The 23187-nt window shown below is 41.4% G+C and overlaps 1 protein-coding gene across 4 annotated transcripts in view; it reads right to left on the reverse strand.

Moving 5' to 3' along the window:
• Positions 1-23187, reverse strand: part of KIF26B (kinesin family member 26B) — a 412305-nt gene that overhangs the window by 251324 nt on the left and 137794 nt on the right. For 3 of the 4 annotated variants that reach the window (XM_077344338.1, XM_077344346.1, XM_077344362.1), the window contains one exon: positions 20911-21444. In XM_077344338.1, the coding sequence (XP_077200453.1) occupies positions 20911-21444 (534 nt within the window). The remainder of the gene's footprint in view (positions 1-20910; positions 21445-23187) is intronic. The other variant, XM_077344354.1, reaches the window with a different exon arrangement.

The raw sequence follows: 23187 nt of genomic DNA on the forward strand, positions 1-23187 counted from the left end.
TTGCAAGAAACCTTTTGGACTAAGATTGTTTTACTTCCAGAATATTTTATTTTAAAATAATCTTTAAATTAATCTTTAAATTAAAGATTCTAGAATAAACAGCATAATCCACCAATTTTTGAATGCGACTTCTCTTGAGAACATTCTAGTATATATTTGGACTTTGGTGATTAAGCAGTTGTGTGAATTTGCACTGAAATATTCACCAGCATCACAAATCACAGTCTGTTCCATGAGAAATAGTCAACTAGCAATTTCCACAGGATGTCTCTTGCTACTATGCTTAAACATAGTTGCTGCAACACAATCAAGTGTAAAAGAAGAGCTCTACCTATTATGTCTTTCCCAGTCACTTTCCTCACTTGAATGAGTTAAACTCTAGAGATTTGTGTGCACTAGAGATTTGTGTGCAGAGCTGGATTTATGTATAAACTAACTATATTTTAAGGCCTCTATTTTATGAGACCTCTAAATAAAAAAGCCCCCTAAAATGTACTAAGTTACGGGGAGGGGGATGTCATGAAGCTTCTTAAATGTAAAATAGCTGAAGGCCTCTGCATGTCTTAATTAGGCTATGTCTATGTATACATTTTTGGAATAAATGATGTATTATATCAAATAAGGTGCTTCTGTAGACAGAAGGAATTCTCCAGGAACAGCATGGTGGAGGGAGGCATTCGGCGCTGCAGAGACAGATGAGTTAAGTAAGTCATGCTCTGCAGGCAAAAATCCTTTTATTTGTCAAAATGCCCCATTTGATCCAAGCCACAGATCTCTAAAATTGGTCAAGTATTTCAGTAAATGTCAAACACTTTTTACATTTCACATCATGTAAATTTGGGGTCTGTTTGCCTATATATTATAGTGGGTGGGAAAAGAAGGGGGAAAGGGGGAAAGAGGGAAAGAGGGAGGGAGGAAAGCACCTTAGCAATCATTCACTTAAAATGGTTGATTACCACCAGTGATTAATCCCAAACTAACCACCTCAACCAACCCAATTGCTAAATTCCTGCCCAACCCACACTGATTACCTCAAACCCCAAGACTTACCCTACCAGACTGATTACCCCAACCCCAATCAATTCAACTCACCTGATTACCCAATTTACTCCAAATCGATCTCCCTAACCCCCAATCAGTTCAACTGCCTGATTACCGCAATTTACCCCAGTCTGATCCCCAATCAATTCAACCTGCCTGATTGCCCCAATTTACTCCAGCGTTACCCCAAACTGATCTCCCCAACCCAATTATCTAACCAACACCTATTCATACTAATCCCCTAACCAACTCTAATTCAAAACACCCATCAACCAAAACAACAATGGAATCAACCACACTGATTCACCCCAACAGAGACCCCTACAAATACTCAGTATGATTTAATTCATAACAAATACACAAAACACATCTGGAATGGACAACCCTGAGATGCCAAAACTGGTGACTGGGATTACCCTCCAGAAACATACACCACACAACAGCCACCCCCTACATACAACAGACAACTGGAATGGGAAGCCCTGAGATGCAATAAGCGACAATTGGGGACATCCCTCCAGAAACACACAAACCACTATATACCACAAAGAAACCAGCCACTCAAGCAAGTACAGAACCAGAGCACAAGAACAACCCTAGCTGAAATAAAAAGAAATAAAAAAGGGTGAAAAGCCAATAGGTTCCATAGGAAACAGAACAGCCGAAAATAGACCACTAAAATTGACATTACAACAACACCAAAAAGAAACAGTGGGAGGATGAACAACAGGGGACCCAAAAGGGTCAGAGATTCCAATAATCAGGGGAAGAGGCAGAGATAGGCTGGACCTGATGTCAACTACGGTAACATTAGTGCTCTCACAATTGGTTGTTAGCCCCACCCACCAAGCAGGGAACACTGTGGATCTCATTTTCAGCACTGTTCTGAATGTGGATGTGGTCACGGCAAATCCCATGCCATGGTCAGACCACAATGCCCTGAAAGCTTGGCTAAGGCATCCAGTTGGGAGCAGGACAAATTTCGGCTCACCCGCAGAGACTTATGGATTCAAGTGGAAGGGCCCATGTGAGGAAGCACACCTGCCCACCATTGCAGCTCTCTACAGTTCACTCTGCCAGGAATGTGATCCTGGATGCTTCCCTCACAATGGAAGCCCAGGTCACAAAGGTAGTGCGCTTGGCATTTTGCCATCTCTGCCAAGCCAAGCTACTAGCACCCTACTTGGTCCCGGAACACCTAGTCACAGTGATCCATGTGACAGTCACCTCCAGACTGGACTTCTGCAACTCACTCTATGCATGCCTGCCCTTAACCTTGATCCAGAAACTACAGCTAGTCAAAAATGCAGTGGCCAGGGTCCGCACAGAAACACTGTGGAGTTCCAATATTTGGCCCATCTTCCTTCAACTTTCGGCCCTTGCCCGGGTAGGGGGGTGCCACAGGGCCATGGTGGCCCTGCTTCTTTCCATCCGCCAAGCAAGCCGCCTTGCCTGGGGACAGGCCTGCCCGCACGCAAGCAGGATCGCTGCCTCCACACAATGGCCCTGCTCTTTGCCCGCCGCCAATGTGGCCGCCTTGCTGGAGAGCGCAGCAGCGGCCTGTGCTCCCGCCCGTGAGTACAGGGCCCCACCCCGCCTTCGCCGCCCACCTAGAAAAGCCCATTTTTATAAATGGGCTTTTCTTCTAGTAAATAAATATATTAATAACAATAGAAATACATAGAACAAAGATCTAAAGAGATAATCTACATCTCACTGAATTCAATATCAGATCTTCCACTGACTACAAAGTCTGTAGATTGCATGTCAAAGTAACTGGTGTAGCCTAGAAGTGCCAACTTTCAGGTGCAGACCAAAAAAAAAGGAACAGCAAAACGGCTGTGAAATAATGGCTAACACATTCCTAAAGAGGAAAAAAAATGGCCCTGCTGCCCCGCTGTGTGCCAGAACCTTTCCACCCAGACTGCCAGGTCCAGTGGGGGAAATCACCCCCCAACTAGACCCGGGAAGAGGTGGGGCAAACTGCTTCATTGCAAACAGCCGGCAGCAGCCCGGCACGGTATGGAAAGGGTTTTATTGTAAACTCTGGAAAGCAACCAAAAGAACAATCCTAAGAAAACTGCTGTGAGAAAGCTTTGTTGAATAGGCCTTAGTAGGACTGCTCATGTAGACATACAATTTTATATTCTGCTCACTGTTTTACTCATCCTTAGGACAGCTTCTTTGGAATTTCATTTCTCTTATATACTTTCTTTTCCTTGGTACCCTAATTTGTTGTCTGCCAACTGACCAGGTGTATACTACTGACTTTTAATTCCAGTAAAAACTGATACATGAACTGACCTCTGTCAATGTTTAAAGCAGGCTAGGAAGCGCAATGCAAGTCTCAAGAGATAATTGGAGATCCAGTTAAGCTGTGGCTGCTAACATTGCTTCAGGGCATTTGGGATTATTGCTGAGGATGCAGGCACCTGCAGGGTCTAACAAGGTCATCAGTAAGACAGCTGTTTGCAAAAAGCCCTTTTCCCACCCTCTTTCTTAATCCTAACAACTTCATTTTATCTAAGAACAACTTAATCCCCTGATTTACCATCTAATCTCCCACAGAAATCATTATTGGATTAAACACAAACTATGGGGCTTTCAAATGTTCATCAGTGACATTTAGAGAAAGATGTCTTGATATGGAGGGTCTTTAGCTGCAGAATACACACAGGTTTCTATCCAGGTTGAAATAATCCATTTTGCATTCTAAACCTAACATTGCAACAACCTAAAGGGGTAAAGTTAAAATCAAGTCATTTTGTTTTGTACTGACAAACTAGAGTATAAAAGGTCCTTGCCGCCAACTTTCATAACAAATGTGAACATAACTAAGAAGACATTCAGACTGTCCCCTCCCCTCCCCACTTTATTTATTTATTATATTTATATACCGCTCTCCCCTGAAGCTCAGGGCAGTTTACATGGAACAGGAATAAAAACAGTACAGATAACATGATAAATTGAACAGTAGTGAGTCATAACAGGAGAACAGTAACACAATGGAACAAACATAGTGAGAACATCTAATTTTAACTGTAACATACTGATGGCCCAGTAGGATGGACATGTCAGTGGTGGTTCTCATAGGAGGGGGGCTCAGGGGTCAGTGGGAATTAGAACTAAAGGCTAAAAAAATAAACACAAAACTAAGGGAATATGTTAAATTTATTTCTATTTCAGAAATTAGTTTTAATGTCCACATTGTTCTAAGGTTTCCCCATCTGAAATATTTTAATTTAGGCACTTAAGAGCTATATATTTATCAGATAATGCATATATACTGTTGAGGGTTTACAGTTTAATGAGAAACCAGTGTCCCCATACGTCCACAGAGCAATTCAGTTACTAATGTTACGGGCAGGATCCATATAAATGGCTGAACATCCCACCCCACCCCAGGGAGACACGTAGATCCAGTTAGCTGGTCATCCAGTTCAGCTAAGGTGACAGAGGAAAAAAAGGCTTCTTCAGGAAAAAAACTGGACGAAAAGTCCTCCTGATTTAGTAGAAAGCTGATGCAAATCTCACACACATATTTCTTGGTGCTAAACCATATTTGAGAGAGACAGTAAATATCATGCTTCATTTGACAGTGAATCCTTTTCCCTGACTGAGCTCTCTGTAGCACTTCACTCTCACAATTTTCTCCTCAGCCTAGCTCCATAAATGGAAGAGTGTCAGCTCAAGAACAATGCTGAGGGAAGAAGAAAACAGGAAAATAAGGCATATTTGTAATTAGTTTCCCTGATGCTTATAGTCCTACTGAAACAAAAGTCACATGTGAATGAAGAAACTGAGAGAAATCCCTTCAGGATACTTGGAAACTATTTTAAAGTACAATACCACAAACTAGAGGGACTTGGGAATGTTCAGATTGGAGGAGGTTGAAATGAGACATGATTTCTCTCTTTAAGTCAGCCTTTTTCAACTTTTTAACTGTTGAGAAACCCTTCTTCAGGCTCGGAGAGCCCCCAGAAGTGGTGCGATCATGCAGAATATGGTTAGGAAGCATAGCTGTGTGTACGCCCACCTGGGGCCACTCCGCTTCCCACCCCCTCCAGCTGCATCATTAACCATTTTGGGATTGGTGGGTAGGTCGACATGACCATATATGATCATATCACCCAATAAATATTTAACAAAGTTAAAAAATATGTTTAAAATTAATTAACTCCCACTCATTCGAGAAACGCTTCCAGGACAGTCAAGACACCCCGGGCTTTCACGAAACCCTGGTTGAGAAAGCCTGCTTTAAATATTTTAAAGGTTGTCACTTGGAGGGGGGCAGGGAATGGTGGCTGCTCATATCATATGGAGGAACTCCTGACAGCCACCCTGCACAAGCCCATTTGGCCTTCCCTCTGGCTTGGGCGTCTGTGTGGGCTTCCCCCTGATGGCCTGGTTCCCTGTCCCACCTCCTTGACAGTGGGAATGAGCCAAGGGACTTATGGTCTGAGGCAGCCAGCCCCTCTGCCACTGCCCCTCAGTAGAGGCAGAGGGATGTTGTATGCTAGGGAGGGCGGACAGTTTGTGGATGGATGTTCCTCTGCAGAGACCCCATCCCCAATCCCTGTGTCATCAAGCCCCAGGCACAAAATGGAGTAGGTATGTGCTTGAACACTGCTTGCCCCAGGCACAAAATGGAGTAGGTATGTGCTTGAACACTGTTTGAGTCAATGATACTCTGTATTCTTGTTGCTTGAGGGGGGGGGGCAACAGCAGGAGGACTTCTGGAGTTCTGGCCTCACTGCTAAACCTCCTAAAGGCTCCAGGGTTTTGACCACTGTGATACAGACTAGGTGGGCCACTGGCTGATTCAACACAGCTTCTTATGTTCTTATGAAGCAGATACAATCAAATGCTAACTGAAATCTGGGGCAGCAAAGAGTATGGAAGTTTTAGCTGTTGTAGAATGTATCATCCAGAATGCTAAGAGGGCTTCCCAGGGGCCCATTATGCACGGGGGGAATAGCGCACAATCGGGGTGGAATGGCGGCGACTAAAATCACGGATAACGCATGGTGCCGGCTGCAACCAGCCGCAGATTCGGTACTTGCCGCCGAAAAAGCCCCATTAGCGAAATGCAGAAGAAAGCGCAGCTTCTGGGTGACTGGGGCGCTACCAGAAGCGGCGCTGGGATCGCCGCGTGCATAATCGGTTACTCTGGGTTTTGCCACCGTTGCGTCCCATTCCGTGCATAAGTGGTTTGCTTCGCTTCTTCCCCCTCCGCGTTTTCCATGTGACCCGAAATCGCCGTTTCGGCGGCCATGCATAATGGGCCAGGGTGATCATACTATTATTATATCAAGTTGTTTCATGGCTCTTCTCAAAGTACTGCCATTGACTTTAAAATGCCTAAATCGGTTTGGAGCAGGGAGACTGTCTGTACTTTTCTGTACCTACTTTGTTGATAAATAAAACATTGCCAATCTTTCATTTATTGTTCAGTCTTATGATTCATTTGAAATTGTTTTGCTCAAATATAGCAAACAACTCTAGCAACAACCTTGGGGCAGCTGACAGCATGTAAAAAACCCATACTTACATGGTTTGAAAACAGTAAACAAATAAAGACTAATTTCTTATTTAAAATATGGTGCTCCAGCTATCCCTTAAAAGTAACTGAAGGATTGAGTTTTGGGTCTGAATACCTGGATGCCAATGGTGTGGGGGGAGAAGTATAAAATTATACAGAGAGCATCAAATAACCTTGAGCTGTGGATAATTTATAACAGGGGCATAACTCTGTACTGATGCAACATAGTTTTAAGGGGTTTCAGACAGTGAAGGTTTTATTTTACTGGTCAGACATAGTACACTATAATAATCTTCCACTTTCCCAAATATTGAAGTACTAAAATATTAATTTCAATTCATTGAAAGTCATAGCTACTTCACACAGTGTTTTCTTTTAAACAGTTTATAAAATAATTTGCATTTATTGGTTCTGGCTGTCTAGCAATGCACGAATCTTGTCTGTCATTTTATATATTAAAAAAATTAAACATTAAGCATTCAGAATACAGTCTATGACAGAGAACAGTAAAAACTCTTAAATTATTTATATTAATATAAAGCTTTTATTTTCCAGACCAACATGAGAAAGCCAATATATTCTAGATTAGCTAAAGGCTATTGATTCTTTCTAAAAATAAAGATTGCCTACTATCTCTTTAGAATATTTATTAGAAGTACAGGACAGGCTCAGCTTCATGAAGAGACTTGAATTGCTAAAACTGGTTTTCACTCTATCTCTCTATGGATCAAGATTACAGATATTCAGCTGAGATTCTTAGTGACCTTAAACATGACCGACAGACTCTTTCAAAGGTGACAGGTCATTACCCCCAATTCTTGAATCCTTGAACTCTTTGAGGGATAACCAAAGACACTGAGTGGTTGCAAAAGGTGAAGCACTGTCTAAATCTGCCTTAGAGAATATTAGTTGCATTTAAAGTCATTTCATTATCTGGAAGTGATGCTTCATCACCTCTGGTCATGGGTAACCTCTCTTTGCTCTTCAGGAAAATGAAGCCAGGGCAGTTGCAAAGTTCAGAAGCAGCTGGTGAACTGCCACTTTTTCATTCGTGTCATTCATACATTAAGAATGGAGGCAGTTCTGAAAGACACCCTGAAGCAGATATACTCAGACCAGGGTCAGACTATGGGCTGCATTCATATATCAATATATTTTACATATATGCACATAAAGGCACAATAAACTTATGATAGCATATATGACCTATGATGACTGCTCAAGAACAAAGCAACTTGCATAAAATTATATTTGATTATAGTCACCTCTTTTAAATATGCTGTTGCCTTGACAAGAACATTTTTACTTCATATATTACTTCAATTATTCAATTCTTAATTCATATTTTAAAGATAATTAAACAAATATCAGAAATATTTTAGCGTATAGTGTAGCCAGGAGATCCTAAAATTGTCTGGGAGCCAGGCAAATGATATTTGGAAGTTGTTTGCCATTGCATGTCTCTGCATCATGACTCTTGGAAGTCTCTCATCGAAATACTAGCCAGGGTCGACCCTCCTTAGCTTCCAAGATCTGACAAGATCAGGTGTGTCTGTAAATTTCTGTGGCAGAATATCACTTGGATATAAAAGATATGCACCCAAGCAGAGTTGGCTGGCCAACAGACAACAGAATTCTAATTACTGGCATCAGACATTAAGTTATCTGGGTGACTTTGGCTCAATCACGATCTTTCAGCCATAGGGTTGTTGGAAGCATAAAATGGAGGAAGACAGATTGTACTAAAAAAAGGGGGACAATTACCGGAAAGAGAAGCAAGTACCCATTTTTGCCACATCATCTCCATAGATACAAAAAATTGAAACAAACCCCTCACCTTGTCAGTAGTATTGGATGAGATGGGTGTTCCTCTGATGTCAAGAAATATATGTACCTTGTGAACTTATGTGCATGTTGGGGCTTCAAATAAAAGGGGTAAGCCAGTAAGTGAGGAGAGGGGCTGGTTCCACCCTTTTCCTTTCACCGCAATTTCTTCCTAGATATCATCATTCTTGTTGTTGTTAGGTGCGAAGTTGTGTCCGACCCATCGCAACCCCATGGACAATGATCCTCTGCCGAACTCCTTTCTCAATTTTGAACCAATCAGTGATTTCATGCTCGGTTCTCATTGTTGCTTCTTGACCTGCATATAGGTTTCTCAAGAGACAAATAAGATGCTCTGGTATTCCCATCTCTTTAAGAACTTGCCACAATTTGTTGTGCTCCACACAATCAAAGGCTTTAGCATAGTCAATGAAGCAGAAGTAGACGTTCTTCTGGAACTCCCTAGCTTTCTCCATGATCCAGCATATGTTGGCAATTTGATCTCTAGTTCCTCTGCCTCTTCAAAATCCTGCCTGTATTTCTGGAAGTTCTCGGTCCACATATTGCTGCAGCCTAGCTTGTAGGATTTTGAGCATAACTTTGTTAGAATGAGAAATGAGTGCAATGGTGTGGTAGTTTGAACATTCTTTGGCCCATTTGACTTCACATTCCAGGATGTCAGGCTCCAGGTCAGTAAGTACCCCATCGTGGTTATCAGGGATGTTAAGCTTGCTCTTGTATAGTTCTTCTGTATAATTTTGCAACCTTTTTTAATCACTTCTGCTTCTCTGAGGTCCCTACCATTTTGGTCCCTTATCATACCCATCTTTGCATGAAATGTTCTCTTCATATCTCCAATTTTCTTGAAAAGATCTCTGGTCCTCCCTAATCTATTGTTTTCTTCTATTTGTTTGCACTGTTCATTTAAGAAGGCATTCTTATCTCTTCTAGCTTTTCTCTGGAATTCTACATTCAATTGGGTGTATCTTTCTCTTTCTCCCTTGCCTTTCACTTCCCTTATCTCCTTAGCTATTTGTAAAGCTTCCTCAGACAGCCATTTTTATTTCTTGCATTTCTTTTTCTTTGGGATGGTTTTAGTTGCTACCTCTTGTACAATGTTGCGAACCTCCGTCCATAGTTCTTCAGGCACTCTGTCTATCAGATCTAATTCCTTAAATCTATTTGTCACCTCTACTGTATATTTGTCGGGGATATGATTTAATTCATACCTGAGTGGCCTAGTGCTTTTCCCTACTTTCTTCAAGTTAAGCCTAAATTTTGCAACAAGAAGCTGATGATCTGAACCACAATCAGCTCCTGGTCTTGTTTTTACTGACTGTATAGAACTTCTCCATCTTTGGCTGCAGAGCACATAGTCAATCTGATTTCAGTGTTGACCATCTGGTGATGTCCATGTGTAGAGTCGTCTCTTGGGTTGTTGGAAAAGAGTGTTTGCTATGACTATTGTATTCTCTTGACAAAATTCTACCAGCCTATGCCCTGCTTCATTTTGTACTCCAAGGCCAAACTTGCCTGTAATCCCGGTAATCTTTTGGCTTCCTGCTTTAGCATTCCAATCCCCCATGATGATAAGCACATCATTTTTTGGCGTTGCTTCCAGAAAGTGTTGTAGGGCTTCACAGAACTGGTCAACTTCATCCTCTTCAGCAGCAGTGGTTGGGGCATAGACCTGGATTACTGTGATGTTGAATGGTTTGCCTTGGATTGGAACTGAGATCATTCTGTCAGACTGCTTTTCCTACTCTCTAATTGATTATGATGGCTACTCCATTTCCTCTGCGAGATTCTTGTCCACAGTAGTATACCTGATGGTCATCTGAATTAAATTCACCCATTCTTGTCCATTTTAGTTCACTGATTCCTAAAATGTCGATGTTCAGTCTTGTCATCTCTTGTTTAACCACGCCCAGCTTGCCTTGATTCATGGATCTGACGTTACAGGTTCCTATGGAATAAAAATCTTTACAGCATCGGACTGTCTTTTCACCGCCAGTTACTTCCACAACTCAGCGTCCTTTCAGCTTTGGCCCAGTCGCTTCATTCATTCTGGCGCTACTCGTACTAGCCGTCTACTCATCCCCAGTAGCATATTGGACACCTTCCGACCTGAGGGGCTCATCTTCTGGCGTCATATCGTTTTGCCTTTTGAACTTGTCCATTGGGTTTTCATGGCAAAGATACTGGAGTGGTTTGCCATTTCCTTCTCCAGTGGATCACCTTTTGTCAGAGCTCTCAGCTATGACCATCATCATTCTAGAGATACTTTTATTCCCACTGGTGAAATCATGGCAACAGAGGAGCGTGTGGAATTCTTCAGGTGGGAAACGGAGCTAGAATAAATAGCTCTTCTAAGACAATATCCAATTTGCAGCCCCAAAAAACTGCATTCTGATGAATTTTAAAAACTGAATATTGGTTAAATGGATTACAGAAGTATATGCAACACAATCTCATGAAACTCAGGTTCCTGCCCACAAAGACTCAAGCCTTCATCTGCTTAGTCACATCCTAGGCTCCAGCTCTTGGTCATGCCAGACTTTAATATAATGTTAAAAACTGGAGGAGGGGGAATTCAGAGAGAGAGAGAGAGAGAGAGAGAGAGAGAGAGAGAGAGAGAGAGAGAGAGAGAGAGAGAGAGAGAGAGAGAGAGAGAGAGAGAGAGAGAGAGAGATTTCATACAATGCTTCTTTGGATCTACTGAACCTACAAATTAATCTTAAAATAACAAAATGCCTTTGGCTTTGTTAAGATGAATCCATTGATGCTCCTCCCATAAGCCATATTAATTACAAGTTTAGTCTGCCAACCTACCTCGTGTCCCATGTCTATAGTAAATATGTAGAACAGTCGGATGTTTCATGTACACCTTCTATGTAGCTACATTTCCCTTCCCTCTTTTACCGCAGTTTGTTCTGCAGTGTGGAGTACAAAACTGAACATGTGGCCAGTTGGTGCTACATAACTGTTTAACAAAAATTTGCTTCAATATAAAAATAAATGCCAAATATTACTATTGACAGGAAAGAAGGAATGTAACAACAAATTCAATGGGGAAGGGAGAGAGGATCTAAAATAGCAATGCAAAATATAACTGCATGGAATCTAAACTGAAAATGAGAATGAAATGTCAGACTACACAACCTATATACTGCTCAGCTTATGCTTTCCATGCTCTTGGAGGCACAAGTGAAATTGTGTCTTAACTATTCTTTTAAACCAAAGGGTTTTTAATTTTAGAAGATTCTCTTTTTAATGGAAAACAACACATTTCCAGCTGCTCCTTCTTTGTTTTCCATCCAATTTATATGTAATATTCAGGGACTGTACTGCTCATGCAAGAGATCCATTTCATAGGCAATTAAAATAAAAGATTGTACGTTAGAAAATGTTGGCTATAGCATCTAGAAAGCTACTTATCCAATTACCATGAAATATGGGCAGGTGTTTCTATCCCCAAGAGGACTCTCACATGAGCAGGAAGCATTCCTTAAGTCAACAAAGAATTCAGGAAGCATTAAAACAGGTGAATTAAACAAAGTATTCAATTTTTCATCAAAGGAAACAGATTTTTAATCTATGCTATGACTGGTCAGAGAGAAGGGAGTGAGAAATACAGGAGAAATATTAAATAAATTTATTTAGCTCATTTATATGTTCACCTTTCTATCTAGCATCTGCACCAGTTGACCAATAAAAAACCAAGATAACATATATTTAAAATAAACATCTAAAAAAATAATCACATCTTAATTACAAGTTCAGTGGATCTCCCCAACAACCATTCTTCACAAAAGCCATTCAAGGGGGTATGTGTGCATGTGTGTATGTGTGTCTGAGAGAGAGAGAGAGAGAGAGAGAGAGAGAGAGAGAATTATCTTTGTAATGCTGGCCTCTCTGCTTGAGAACTTATCTAACCGCCCACAGACTAACATCATCCAACCTCTCAGAAAATCTGTAATTTCTAGGGGCAAAGACAGCTTTAAAAGAAGGCTGTGGATTGGCATCTGGCACCCCAGCCAGTTTTCACCACAGTAGGCTGGAGAGAGAGGTGGGAGGGCAGCAAAGGACATGGCAGCCCCCTGACACCCCTGCCAGCAGTCAGGAGGTGGCAAACGGCATCAGGGTGCCCACGGGGATGGTGGCCACTTGTGCTGGCACTGCCAGTGGGGAGGTGCAGACAGGCATGCTGGGTGAACTGCAAGGCCCACCCAGATAGCAACTCCAGGAAACTCGGCAGGGCATGTGCTAGCACATTAGGCAGTTGATACATCAAGGTGATGACCAAATTCTCCACTGCATCCTACACTAGGCCCACACATTAGTTTTCTGGGATTACTGAGATGCAGATTGCCCTAAGGGAAAAAGATTCCTGGACAAGTATCACAACGTCTTCCCCCACCCTGGCCTTTTATTTAGGAATGCTGCAGGAAACAGTCCCTAATTATTCAGGTACCATTTAATTGCTTAGAATTAATTATTTGACTGTCTGTATAAACTACAGAGGGAACAAATTAAAAGGTTTTCCAAACAAGCCACACGTATTTTTGAACTGAACTACATATCCCCTCCAAATTCATACATAATATGTGCTTAACAACATGCCATGATAAGCTTCTTTCTTTAAAATGGTTAGTTCTTCACAGTATAGTTTTGCAGTTATATTTCATCAGGAAACATACACATTTATTAATTTTTGTGTATATTACTTACTTTTTGCTCCAGCTTTTTCATATCCCTATTGTTCTAGATCTTCTTACTGGAAGAAGACAAGATCTCATATCTGACCAAACTAGACTGCAGAAAATCAAGAGTCCAAATCCTTGCTAATTGTGATCTCATGACATGCATTGCATTAAAGGATTATCTCACTCTTTTTAAGAGCTCACAGATTGCTTCTTCCCATCATAGCTGAGTCATGGGGCTCTCATATTGGTAGGATAAGCCTCCTTAACTCTTTTCAGTTGCTGGGATACTCTTTCCTCCTCATTTCCCTTGTTCAATGTGGTATCATGAAGGAAAAATAAATGTTTCCAGGGTCATTAAGCCATGCATAAAAATGTCATGCAAAATCAAATCACACCAGAATAATTGTTTTTTAAAAGTTACAATTAGTATGAAATCCAGCTTCCCCTTATGGCATAAAGGAATTAAGGTACAAATAGACCAAAGTATGAAAGTCAGATATAATTAGCCAATTACTGTAATATATTCATTCAAATGATGACTTCTTGGTAAAAAAGGTCAAATGATAACTTATGACCCTATTAAAGCTAATTATTAGTAACCTGATGTTAAAAAGCCCCAACAACACAAGTCTGCTAAGAAATGAAGACATTTCAGGCAATAAGTGACAGCAAAAATTGGGCTGGGTCTTTCTATTCAGTCAGTCAGTCAGTCAGTAACCTTTTATTGGCATAAGCTCTTTCTATTCTTAAGTCTTCTGACAGAGCCCTCCCCACTGCAGCCCACCCCCCATCTGTATGGTTATTATTTTATTGTACTTATTTAATACATTTATAGTCTGCATTTCTCACTGAGACTCAAGGCGGATTAGTATAATCGAAACAATGTAATCAGAGGAATAATAGTTCACATGGGTCCTGTAACCCAAGGAATAACTGTCCTGGGGTCCAAAAAGACATTTAAGGAGGGGGAAGCTGAAAAGATCTTCAATACTTGGACTGGATCCAACAGTATACATACTTTCTTTCATTAAAAAATTATTAGCAGTCTTTCTATTGTGTGGCATTCAAGGCAGCTTACGATACAAAAAAGTTATAAAACACATAAAGGACAAAAGTTTAAAATCTCAGTTATAAATGGCAATAAATAAAAACTAAATTAGCCAAATGCTGTCCTAGTTGACTAGCTATTAACTGGCTGAAAAGGTGGTAGCACTACTCAGTAGAGAATAATGAAAATCCGTTTAATAGGACAAATCTTTTGGGAGCATGGCAACAAGAACCTTTTGCAATAAGTATGCCTTCACCTAGATAAAACGGTTTCTATTATAATGTCACCATTTCTCTTACTGTATAGGCAGAGAATCACTAGGAAAAAATTAAGATCAGACTTCACAAAGCAGTCAAGCATTTCTAGCAAGCTGTCTAGACAATCTAACTGAAAGCTGATTTACAATGGGGAGATGCCCACATCAGGAGCCATTAAGTCTAGCCATTCCCACAGCCCTTGTTCTTGGGCATCAATCTGACAAATTATGATGAAGAGGGTAACGAACCCTATTGGTGGACCTGCCATGCTCTTTATCCAAGACAATATTTTTCAGGACTTATTAGCTCAGCAGTCTTTAGCGGGGGGGAAATGTGCCCAACAGCCCACCCAACAAAATCATGTTCAGCTATGCTGTGTAGTTTAGTTAGTGTATCTTCCATGCAAATACAATGGAAGTAAAAACTTCAAATAATAGATACCAGAATCATCAGTGTTTCAGTTAAGAAATCAGAATATCTTCCTTATTATGTTTCAAACACATTGTTGGAGTGCATACAGTTAGACAAAGAGAGTTGTGATACATTGAAGCGAAACACACACACAGGAATACTGGTAATTTGTTTTTTGTTCTTTTTTGGTTTTGTTATACAGAATGAAACTGAAATCCAATAAGCCCAGCGTTTTTTGTTATTTTTTTGGGAAACTTGGGTGTGATGGACAGGAGGCTGTCCTGCTTCCTGAAGGGAAAAACAGCCATTCAGCTGTTTCATCCCTGACTCCAAGGAAGTGATATTCCACCATCCAATCCTCCTTCAGAGGATAGGGATAGGATTTTGGAAGGAAGCACAGCAATCCTTAGTTCAGATGTGTCTCAGGGGCCTTTTCTGCAACAGGAATCTGGCCCGGCACAGTGCTCGTCCAATCAGGGCTAATTTCCATTTCCGGACAACGTTGGTGCCGATCCCAGACCTGTTGCAATACAGGCCACCATTTGCCCCACGGCAAGGGCCCAAACTGGTGCCAACATCATCCAAAAGCAGAAGCTAGCCCAGTGACCTGATGGACACTGTGCTGGGATGGATTCCTGGTGCAGAAAAGGTCAGGGAAAGGGCCGTGATCGTTTGGGTTCTGTCTCAGCAAAAGAGCAGACAGTTTGAAGCATAACTCTTCCTGTTTGCATGGCAAAGTGGGGAAGGATATTATACCAGCCTCTGGTTAGAATCCAGTGTGTGTGAAAGGACCTGACCCAGTCTGTTTGTATCTGCAAGCATAAAAGAGAAAGCAAATGACAGTCTGAAAATATTATTGGCTCATATTTATGTGCTTCAGCCAGGATTTTCCTTTGACTGTCTGAAGACCTTTGTGACTGATCTGTTCTTTAAAACCTACCTGTAAATAAATATTCTTTTTTTATTTACATACAACTTAGTGATCTCTGTGTTCTTGCTCAGCACAATACACAACTAATGGCAGTGAACCCAATAACAAACTTAGTAACATCTTGTAACTGTGGGGAAGGTTTACAAACCTCGTTCCCCAAATCATAAGAGATTTTGTGGGGGGTCTCTGAGTTGGTAGAAAGGGCCTGTCACAAACTGATGCCATTGTGGTACAATATAGACCAAAAATGTTGCAAACTGGTGCCCAAGGTAGTGAAACATACAGACAGATAATATTTAAGAATTTTGTTGAGATAAAGGCAGCATGGAATCAAATTGAATAAATAAAAATGGAAGAATTACAAGTAAGGGCTGAGTTGAGTTGTACTAGGCTAGATGGTCAAAAGAAATTTCTAAAATTTCAGAAAGGAGACAATATTGAAGGTTTTTTGAACAATACCAAAGTCTTTGTACTCAGGGAGCTCAAGTGATCCTAAAAATGCCAGAGCTTGTGAGGAGAGAACAGTACTTACCTCAAAAAGGTAATGGCTACCAAAGGATTGGGAGGGCCACATTTTAATATGCCCTTGGCTAACATACAGATAACAAGCAGGAGATTGGGGGATGGGGGGAAATCATATCCTCACTTTTGATGGGCAATGACTGTGCAAGACAGATCAAACAGGTCAATGTAGTGACCAGTAGGCAAAGGCAAAAAGCAAATCTAAATCAAAAAGAAAGATAGATGAATGATGAATGATAGAAGTTAGGAGGATAGGAAGATAGAAAGATAAAAAGAAAGCTAGGAGTTAGGAGATAAAAAGGAGATAAGAGATAGGAGATAGATGGTTTAAACCAAGCTACAACAAGAGCCAGCCCCAGCCAAGGTGCCGCAGAGTGCTCAGCTCCTGCCACCCCAGCTGATTGGTATAGTTTAATATCTCTAAATAAAAGCCAAATGATTTAGCTTTAATGCAGGCTCCCCTATATCAGTAGCCAGTCAGATTATCTAATGTGTAATGGTCTTAAATGGTACTTGGGAAATGCCAGTAAGGTATTTGGGGCGTATTTTTTGGCTCAAAATACAAACTTTTACTTATCACAGCTAACCAGAGAACGCCCACCAGAAGTGTCTGTAGAGCACCCTGTAAGATCCATGTTTAAAGAGGGAAAGCGGTATACAGAGTCTTGGTGGAAAAGTTTGCAACTGCATGGAAGAGACATCCACTGATTACTGTGCAAAAGTACAGATTTAGTTACTGTCAAAGGTACATTAAAATTCTTTTGCAGAATATCAGGGAGTGGCTAAAACTAAGCACAAACTGACTCAGCTTTTCGTTGGCTTGGAAGAAATGTGGCAGACTTTTACAAAATATGTTATTGTTTGCCTCACTGGGGGCAAACCAAGGTGCCTTTGATCAATACTGAGCCACACACCATAGTGGACATACCGCTGTTTTCCCCCAGCAGACCTGGTTACAGTAATAAAATTGGGAATGACCTCAGGACCCCCTTTATATCCACTCTTATGCAGTGGCTATGGGTTGTGTCTGGCATCAAACATCTTACATCAACCTTGTACCTTGAGATGCAGCTTGGTCTAGTGGTTAAGAAAGGTGGCCTCTACTCTGGAGAACCGTGTTTGATTCCCCATTCCTCCATATGCAGCCAGTTCTCTTTCTGTCAGCTCTCTCAGCCCCACCTACTTCAGAGGTTGTCTGTTGTGGGGAGAGGACAAGTAGGTGATTGTAAGATGCTTTGGGTAGTAAAAACTGGGGTACAAATAACTAGCTCTTCTTATTCTGTCTTCCTAAGATGAATTGTTTCAATGAAAATTTCAATGGAACTCTGAGGAGGATGATCAGGACTTGTACTGCAATACACCCATGTGACTGGGACAAGCACTTGCAGCACCTGGTGTTCACTTACAGAGAAGCCCTGCATGAAAGCACTGGGCTCAGTCACCGTGAACTCTTGGATGGTCAGCATTTGTGAGGACTTCAGGACATCATCCGAGAGGTGTGGGAAGGAGAAGATATTCCTGACCCAGGGGTTTACAAACTTGGTTCCCAGAACTCACTAAGGCTGTGTGGGTCCCCTCAATTGGTAGGAAGGGCCTGTCACTGAAAGAGTGTTTCTTTTCTGATGCATTTCCATTTGTTGTGCATCTGTTTAGAGACACAGGAGCACTCCCAGAAAAGGGAGAAAAACCTCAATTCCAAGTTGACATGTTTAGGATCAGGTGGTAGGATTAAGTATTAACCTAATGATAAATATACATCCTCTTCCTGATGCAATACAGATTGTAACCAGCAACATGCATAGGTATATCAATAATTTTAAAAATCTAGCAGACAAAATTAATAGATCGTTTAGCTACTGAATATTAGAACTAATAATTTTATTGCTGACTGTATTTTCACCATAAAATCACTGTGTATTTCACAAACTATATTATTCTTTCCTCTTCAGCAAAGCAATTCCTAGAATTAAACTTGGAGACCAATATTTGCTTCACTGCTCACAAGAGCCAAGTGCTATTATTAGTATTCCCTAGCTTGTACAATTAACATACCGTAATAATTACATCCAGGACATATCATATTGAATATTACAACTGAAGCAATTACTTATTCTCTGCTGTGAATGACTCTAGCATCTACATTTGCTACCCTTCCAGCAATGAACCAATATCCAGTTCTATTCCACACATGCTCACACATTAATGGGGGGAGCGGGTGGTTAAGGGTTATAGATATGTAGATGCATGTGGTTCCTTAACATTATATGCAGTATTAATTTAATGATCTTTAGGATGGTTATTGTATAAGAGGAGGAGGAAAGTATAAAAAGAGCTGTATTCTATTCCTTATTCCAGGAGCTCTAACCCCTATTCTTACAATGGGATGGACTGAGGTGTGGAATAACATCAGACTATCTATATGCGATTAGTGGTGTGTTGCCCCTTTTGTGTATGTAACTTGCAGAGGACCTAAGCTCGAGGTCTGAGGCAGGACTCTAATCCTGCTGTTGCTACTGCCCAATGCATAGCTAGATCCCGACTGCTGGATCCAATTAGTTTGAACCAAAACTGACCAATAGTGCACAGTGGCGGAGATCTCCATTATGTCTTGTTTTGGGGTACTTCATGCAGTTTTCTTCAGTTCAGTTTTGGTTCTCTGTACTCTAGAGCTGAGGTCAATAAAGAACTGAAATGAATTCCAGGTCTCCTGGTCTCTGAATCCACGGATTCAACAGCCCCTATCTATGGATACTTAAATCCAAATGGGTACGATACATATTGCCCTACACACTTACAGAAAAACCTTTAAATAAAGCAAAAATACATAGCAGTTTAACAATAAACCCCAAAACATTTGCATCATTTGTGCAAACAATGCTCTTAGTAGCTCAGAATGGAGCCACTTGAGTTTTGCCTGGCAGCGGATGTTGGCAGCTGCTCTGGGCCCAGTTCAGCCTCAAAGGACAGCAGCAGCTGCACCAGGCCCAACTGTGGCAGAGGAGGATGCCAGCAGCTGCACTGGGCCTAGCCGAGGCCAAGGAGAATGCTGGGCTCACTAGTTGGTGGTGTGGCCAATGGCTGTGCCATGCCTAGCGATAGGGGGACCATAATGAATCCCCCCATCAGTTTCTTGTCCCCCACAAGCTGTAAGAAGGGAAACAGGTGTGGGGAATTTCCAGCAATGGTGGGAGGGATTCCCCAGCATTTCCCTCCATGAGTACCACGGGTCCCAATGTGCATTATGTAATTAGTTAATACATGTTACCAAAGGCCACAAGCACTCTGTATCTATAATCTACTGAAGGGAAATATTAAACAAAGAAATAAGATATGTGTTTATCAACATTTATTTATGTATCATAAAAGCAAGGGATTTGCTTTCCTCCTCTGCTCCACCCTACCATTTCACCCTTCTATTGGTAATTATCTTCTACCTGTAGCCATTTTGTGGTGTAGTAAGTGTCATGCCTGACTGGGGAAGGGAACGGCAAACCACCCTGTATTGAGTCTGCCAAGAAAATGCTAGAGGGCATCACCCCAAGGGTCAGACATGACTCGGTACTTGCACAGGGGATGCCTTTACCTTTAAGTGTCATGCCAGAATCTAGGAACCCAGTTTTGAATACCTGCTCTGCTATGGAAGTTAGCTGGGTCACACACTCTTAGCATAACCAACTTCACAAGACTGTTGTGAGGATAACATGGAGGAGAGGAGAACAATGTAAGCTGCTTTATGTCCCCAATGGCAAGAAAAATTGGATACAAATAAAGCCAGGTTTAACTCCCCACTCCTGCACATGCAGACAGCTCACAGATCTGATAACGCTGCTCCCAAAGAGCAGTAACATCAAGGCTTTCTCAGCCCCAGCTACCTCACAGGGCACCTGTGGGGAGAGGAAAGGAAGGTGATTGTAAGCTATTTCGAGACTCCTTCTGGTAGAGAAAAGTGGGGCATAAAAACCAACTCTTCTTCTTGAAGGCAAAACATATACCTCATTCATGCAACAGAAGCAGCCTGTTCTGTTGTCCCAGTGTTCCAGCCAATAAGAGAAAACATGGCACAATTGACAGTTTCGATACTGCTAGAAGAAGAAGTGTTAGTTCTTATATGTCACTTTTTGTCTACCAGGAGTCTTCCAACTAGTATTATTCTTCTGAACTTGTATTATTTAAGGGTCTACAATAGCAATTCATCTGTTTTCTGTTTCTTAGGCTTCGTAATTTTAGTAAATGATTTTAAAGAAAGGAATGTCATGCCTTCTTTTTTTCCCCAAAATTATTTCAAAAATACCTGTAATAGTAAAAACTGTTCCATATTTAAAATATAGGAGTAATGTTTAACAGTGTGTAATTTAGTTAACATACAAATATTGTCATTTCCTTCCACAGCTTTGTTTGCAAAATTGAATAATGAAGAGATCTCTGTATTTTCCAAATTGTTTTGATGCAGATGGGCATCTTTTACAAGCAGCCTTGGGCCCTTGGGGGAAAAAAGCAAAACATATTTTGATTAATTGATAACCATGTCTAAAATGTTCTCAGGACTGTGGGCCTCATCTTAGGAATGGTAAAGGTGCATTACAAAAAAGAATTTCAAAGAGTTTAAAGACGCATCTTGTTCTACTTACTTGATAAGGATACAGTGTAACGCCATTAGTTCTTGACAAAGACCAGGTGCCATCTAGGTACTGATGAGCCTGGATAGCCACAGAATTCAGGATGTTACCATTGTTTGGACTCGTGGCCATCTGTACACTGACCTTTGCCTGGTGTCCCAAGGAACCATTTTTCTTCTCTATCCCATTTACGATCCCTATGTTGTTCGGTTTCCCAGTGAGTTTATTAGGCAGAAAGCCAACATAATTGGAAGTAGCATAGGGAGCAGACATGTAGGCCCAGTCTCTGGGTTGTAAACTGCCCATATGTCGGGATCCCACTAAAGTTGGGATAGTGGGAAGGGGAGGAGGAGAGCCAGGAGAAGCATCACAAGGTTCCGTGTTGGCAGCCTGTTCAAGTGTCAGCACCATCTGAATAGCCTCCTGTTTCAGCTGATTCAGGTGTGTAGCACATACATCACACCGATTGTCTCTCTCATTCCAGGCCTTCCGGGTAGTATTGGGCACCTGTAGTTTGTTATGAATTGCTGAAGAGAATGCTGGGTCCTGAAAATCAAGCAGAAGGAAAAAGAAAGCAATTATTCTAGGTTAACAAAAAACATTATAGTTCTGCACACTGGAAAATGATGTTGCAAGAAGTTGGATATTCATTCATTCATTGCTTTTAGTAACCACTAACCAAAAGGGTACACGTACACACACACACATATATACGCATCATATAATTAACAGAAACAACCCAGGTATGTGGATTACTCCCCAAAGGCCAGCCTTAACAATTCAGCCTTGCATGCCTTGTAGCAACTAAACAAGTTCTCAGAGCACAGGTTTCATCAGAGAATGCATTCCACAAGGTAGGGGCCACAACTGAGATTGCTTTCCCCCTAGTTATAGCTAATAAAGCCATCCTATGTTCAGGCACTTGAAAGAGGATTGTAGAGGGTGACTGAAGGGAGTATGGGAGTGCAGATGCAAATGTAGTCCACTCCCTAGGACTCACCTGAAGTCTTCCACCAACTTCAGAGGTACCCCTAAAGGCCCATTACAGTTTCTTTATCAACATCTGGTTTGCTCATTAACAAACCTCCATTTATTTTAACATTGCCTTTGCTTCCATGCCCTGCCCCTAGCCCCTAAGATACAAATTTGCTATTAAAGCGAGCAGAGACTAGCCATTTCTGTTCTTGTGTTTGGCTCTACTTTATGTGAGACCCAGCTTGCTGACCTGGTTGCCTCTTCTGGAACCCCGCCCCCTCACTGAATTTTATTGACCCAAATTTCTAAATCTATGTTGCATCCAAACATCCCTTTACTTTCCTCTGTATGGCTGATTTAAATTAAAGTGTAAGTATGTTGTTAGGGATCCTTCTTTGGTTTTCAATAAAATTCCTTTTTATTAATGTTTAGAACCTGCCTTTGTCTATTTCTGACCAGATACTCTCTTTGTATACATAAATGGAGTATGTCACTTGTTACCACCTCTCACATTGCTTAGCTGTATCATAGAATTGCTAATTCCCCCATCATAAATTCAGGAGACAGGTCTATTTCTAGTAACAGTATACCTAATTTGGGAGATTATTTCAGAAGGCTTGTTCCCCAGCAAAGGATGCTTCTCAATTCTGTGGAGCAGTATGGAATGGAAAGTAGAAACAATTTGGAGGAGCAAAACTGGTGCATGGCTGCATCCCAGGAGAGACAGTCCCCAAAATATGTTGGCCCCGGGTCATGAAAGATAAGAACTAGCACCTTAAACTGAACTTGGAAATAAAGAGGCAACCAATTTGGCGTTCTAGCTGTTACATGTTCAGATAAAAGATGTGCAGTCACACTGAATTTGTTGGAAGTCCAGCCCCATGTAGACTATGTTCACAGCTGTCTATTCCCAAGGTTACAGGAATCCGGAACAGTGAAATTGGTTTAGCTGAGTCAGAAGGAAGGTAATGATCACATAGGATGTAGTTGAAAGGGAGTGGTTTTGGCAAGTATACCATTCTCCTCCTTTAACAAGAAGTCTGGATTTGAGGGCACTGCTAAACTGTTCACATAGCCTCAAAGAAAGAGACTCAATGGTAGTATAGCAATTCCCTCTATGATATCAATGAAACCAACTAGCATCACCTCCATCCCATCAGAATTTGGCTTCCCCATCCACTGGAACAGTGTATCCAAGTACTGGCTCACCACAGACAGCTGCTTTTATAGGCTCAGGAAAATATAGAGCTAGGCGTCATCAGCATATTGATCATGCCCAAACCTGTGGACAATCTCAGCGGTGTTATATGCCCA

This window comes from Paroedura picta, chromosome 1, assembly GCF_049243985.1.
Source record: "Paroedura picta isolate Pp20150507F chromosome 1, Ppicta_v3.0, whole genome shotgun sequence".
Lineage (NCBI taxonomy): Eukaryota > Metazoa > Chordata > Lepidosauria > Squamata > Gekkonidae > Paroedura > Paroedura picta.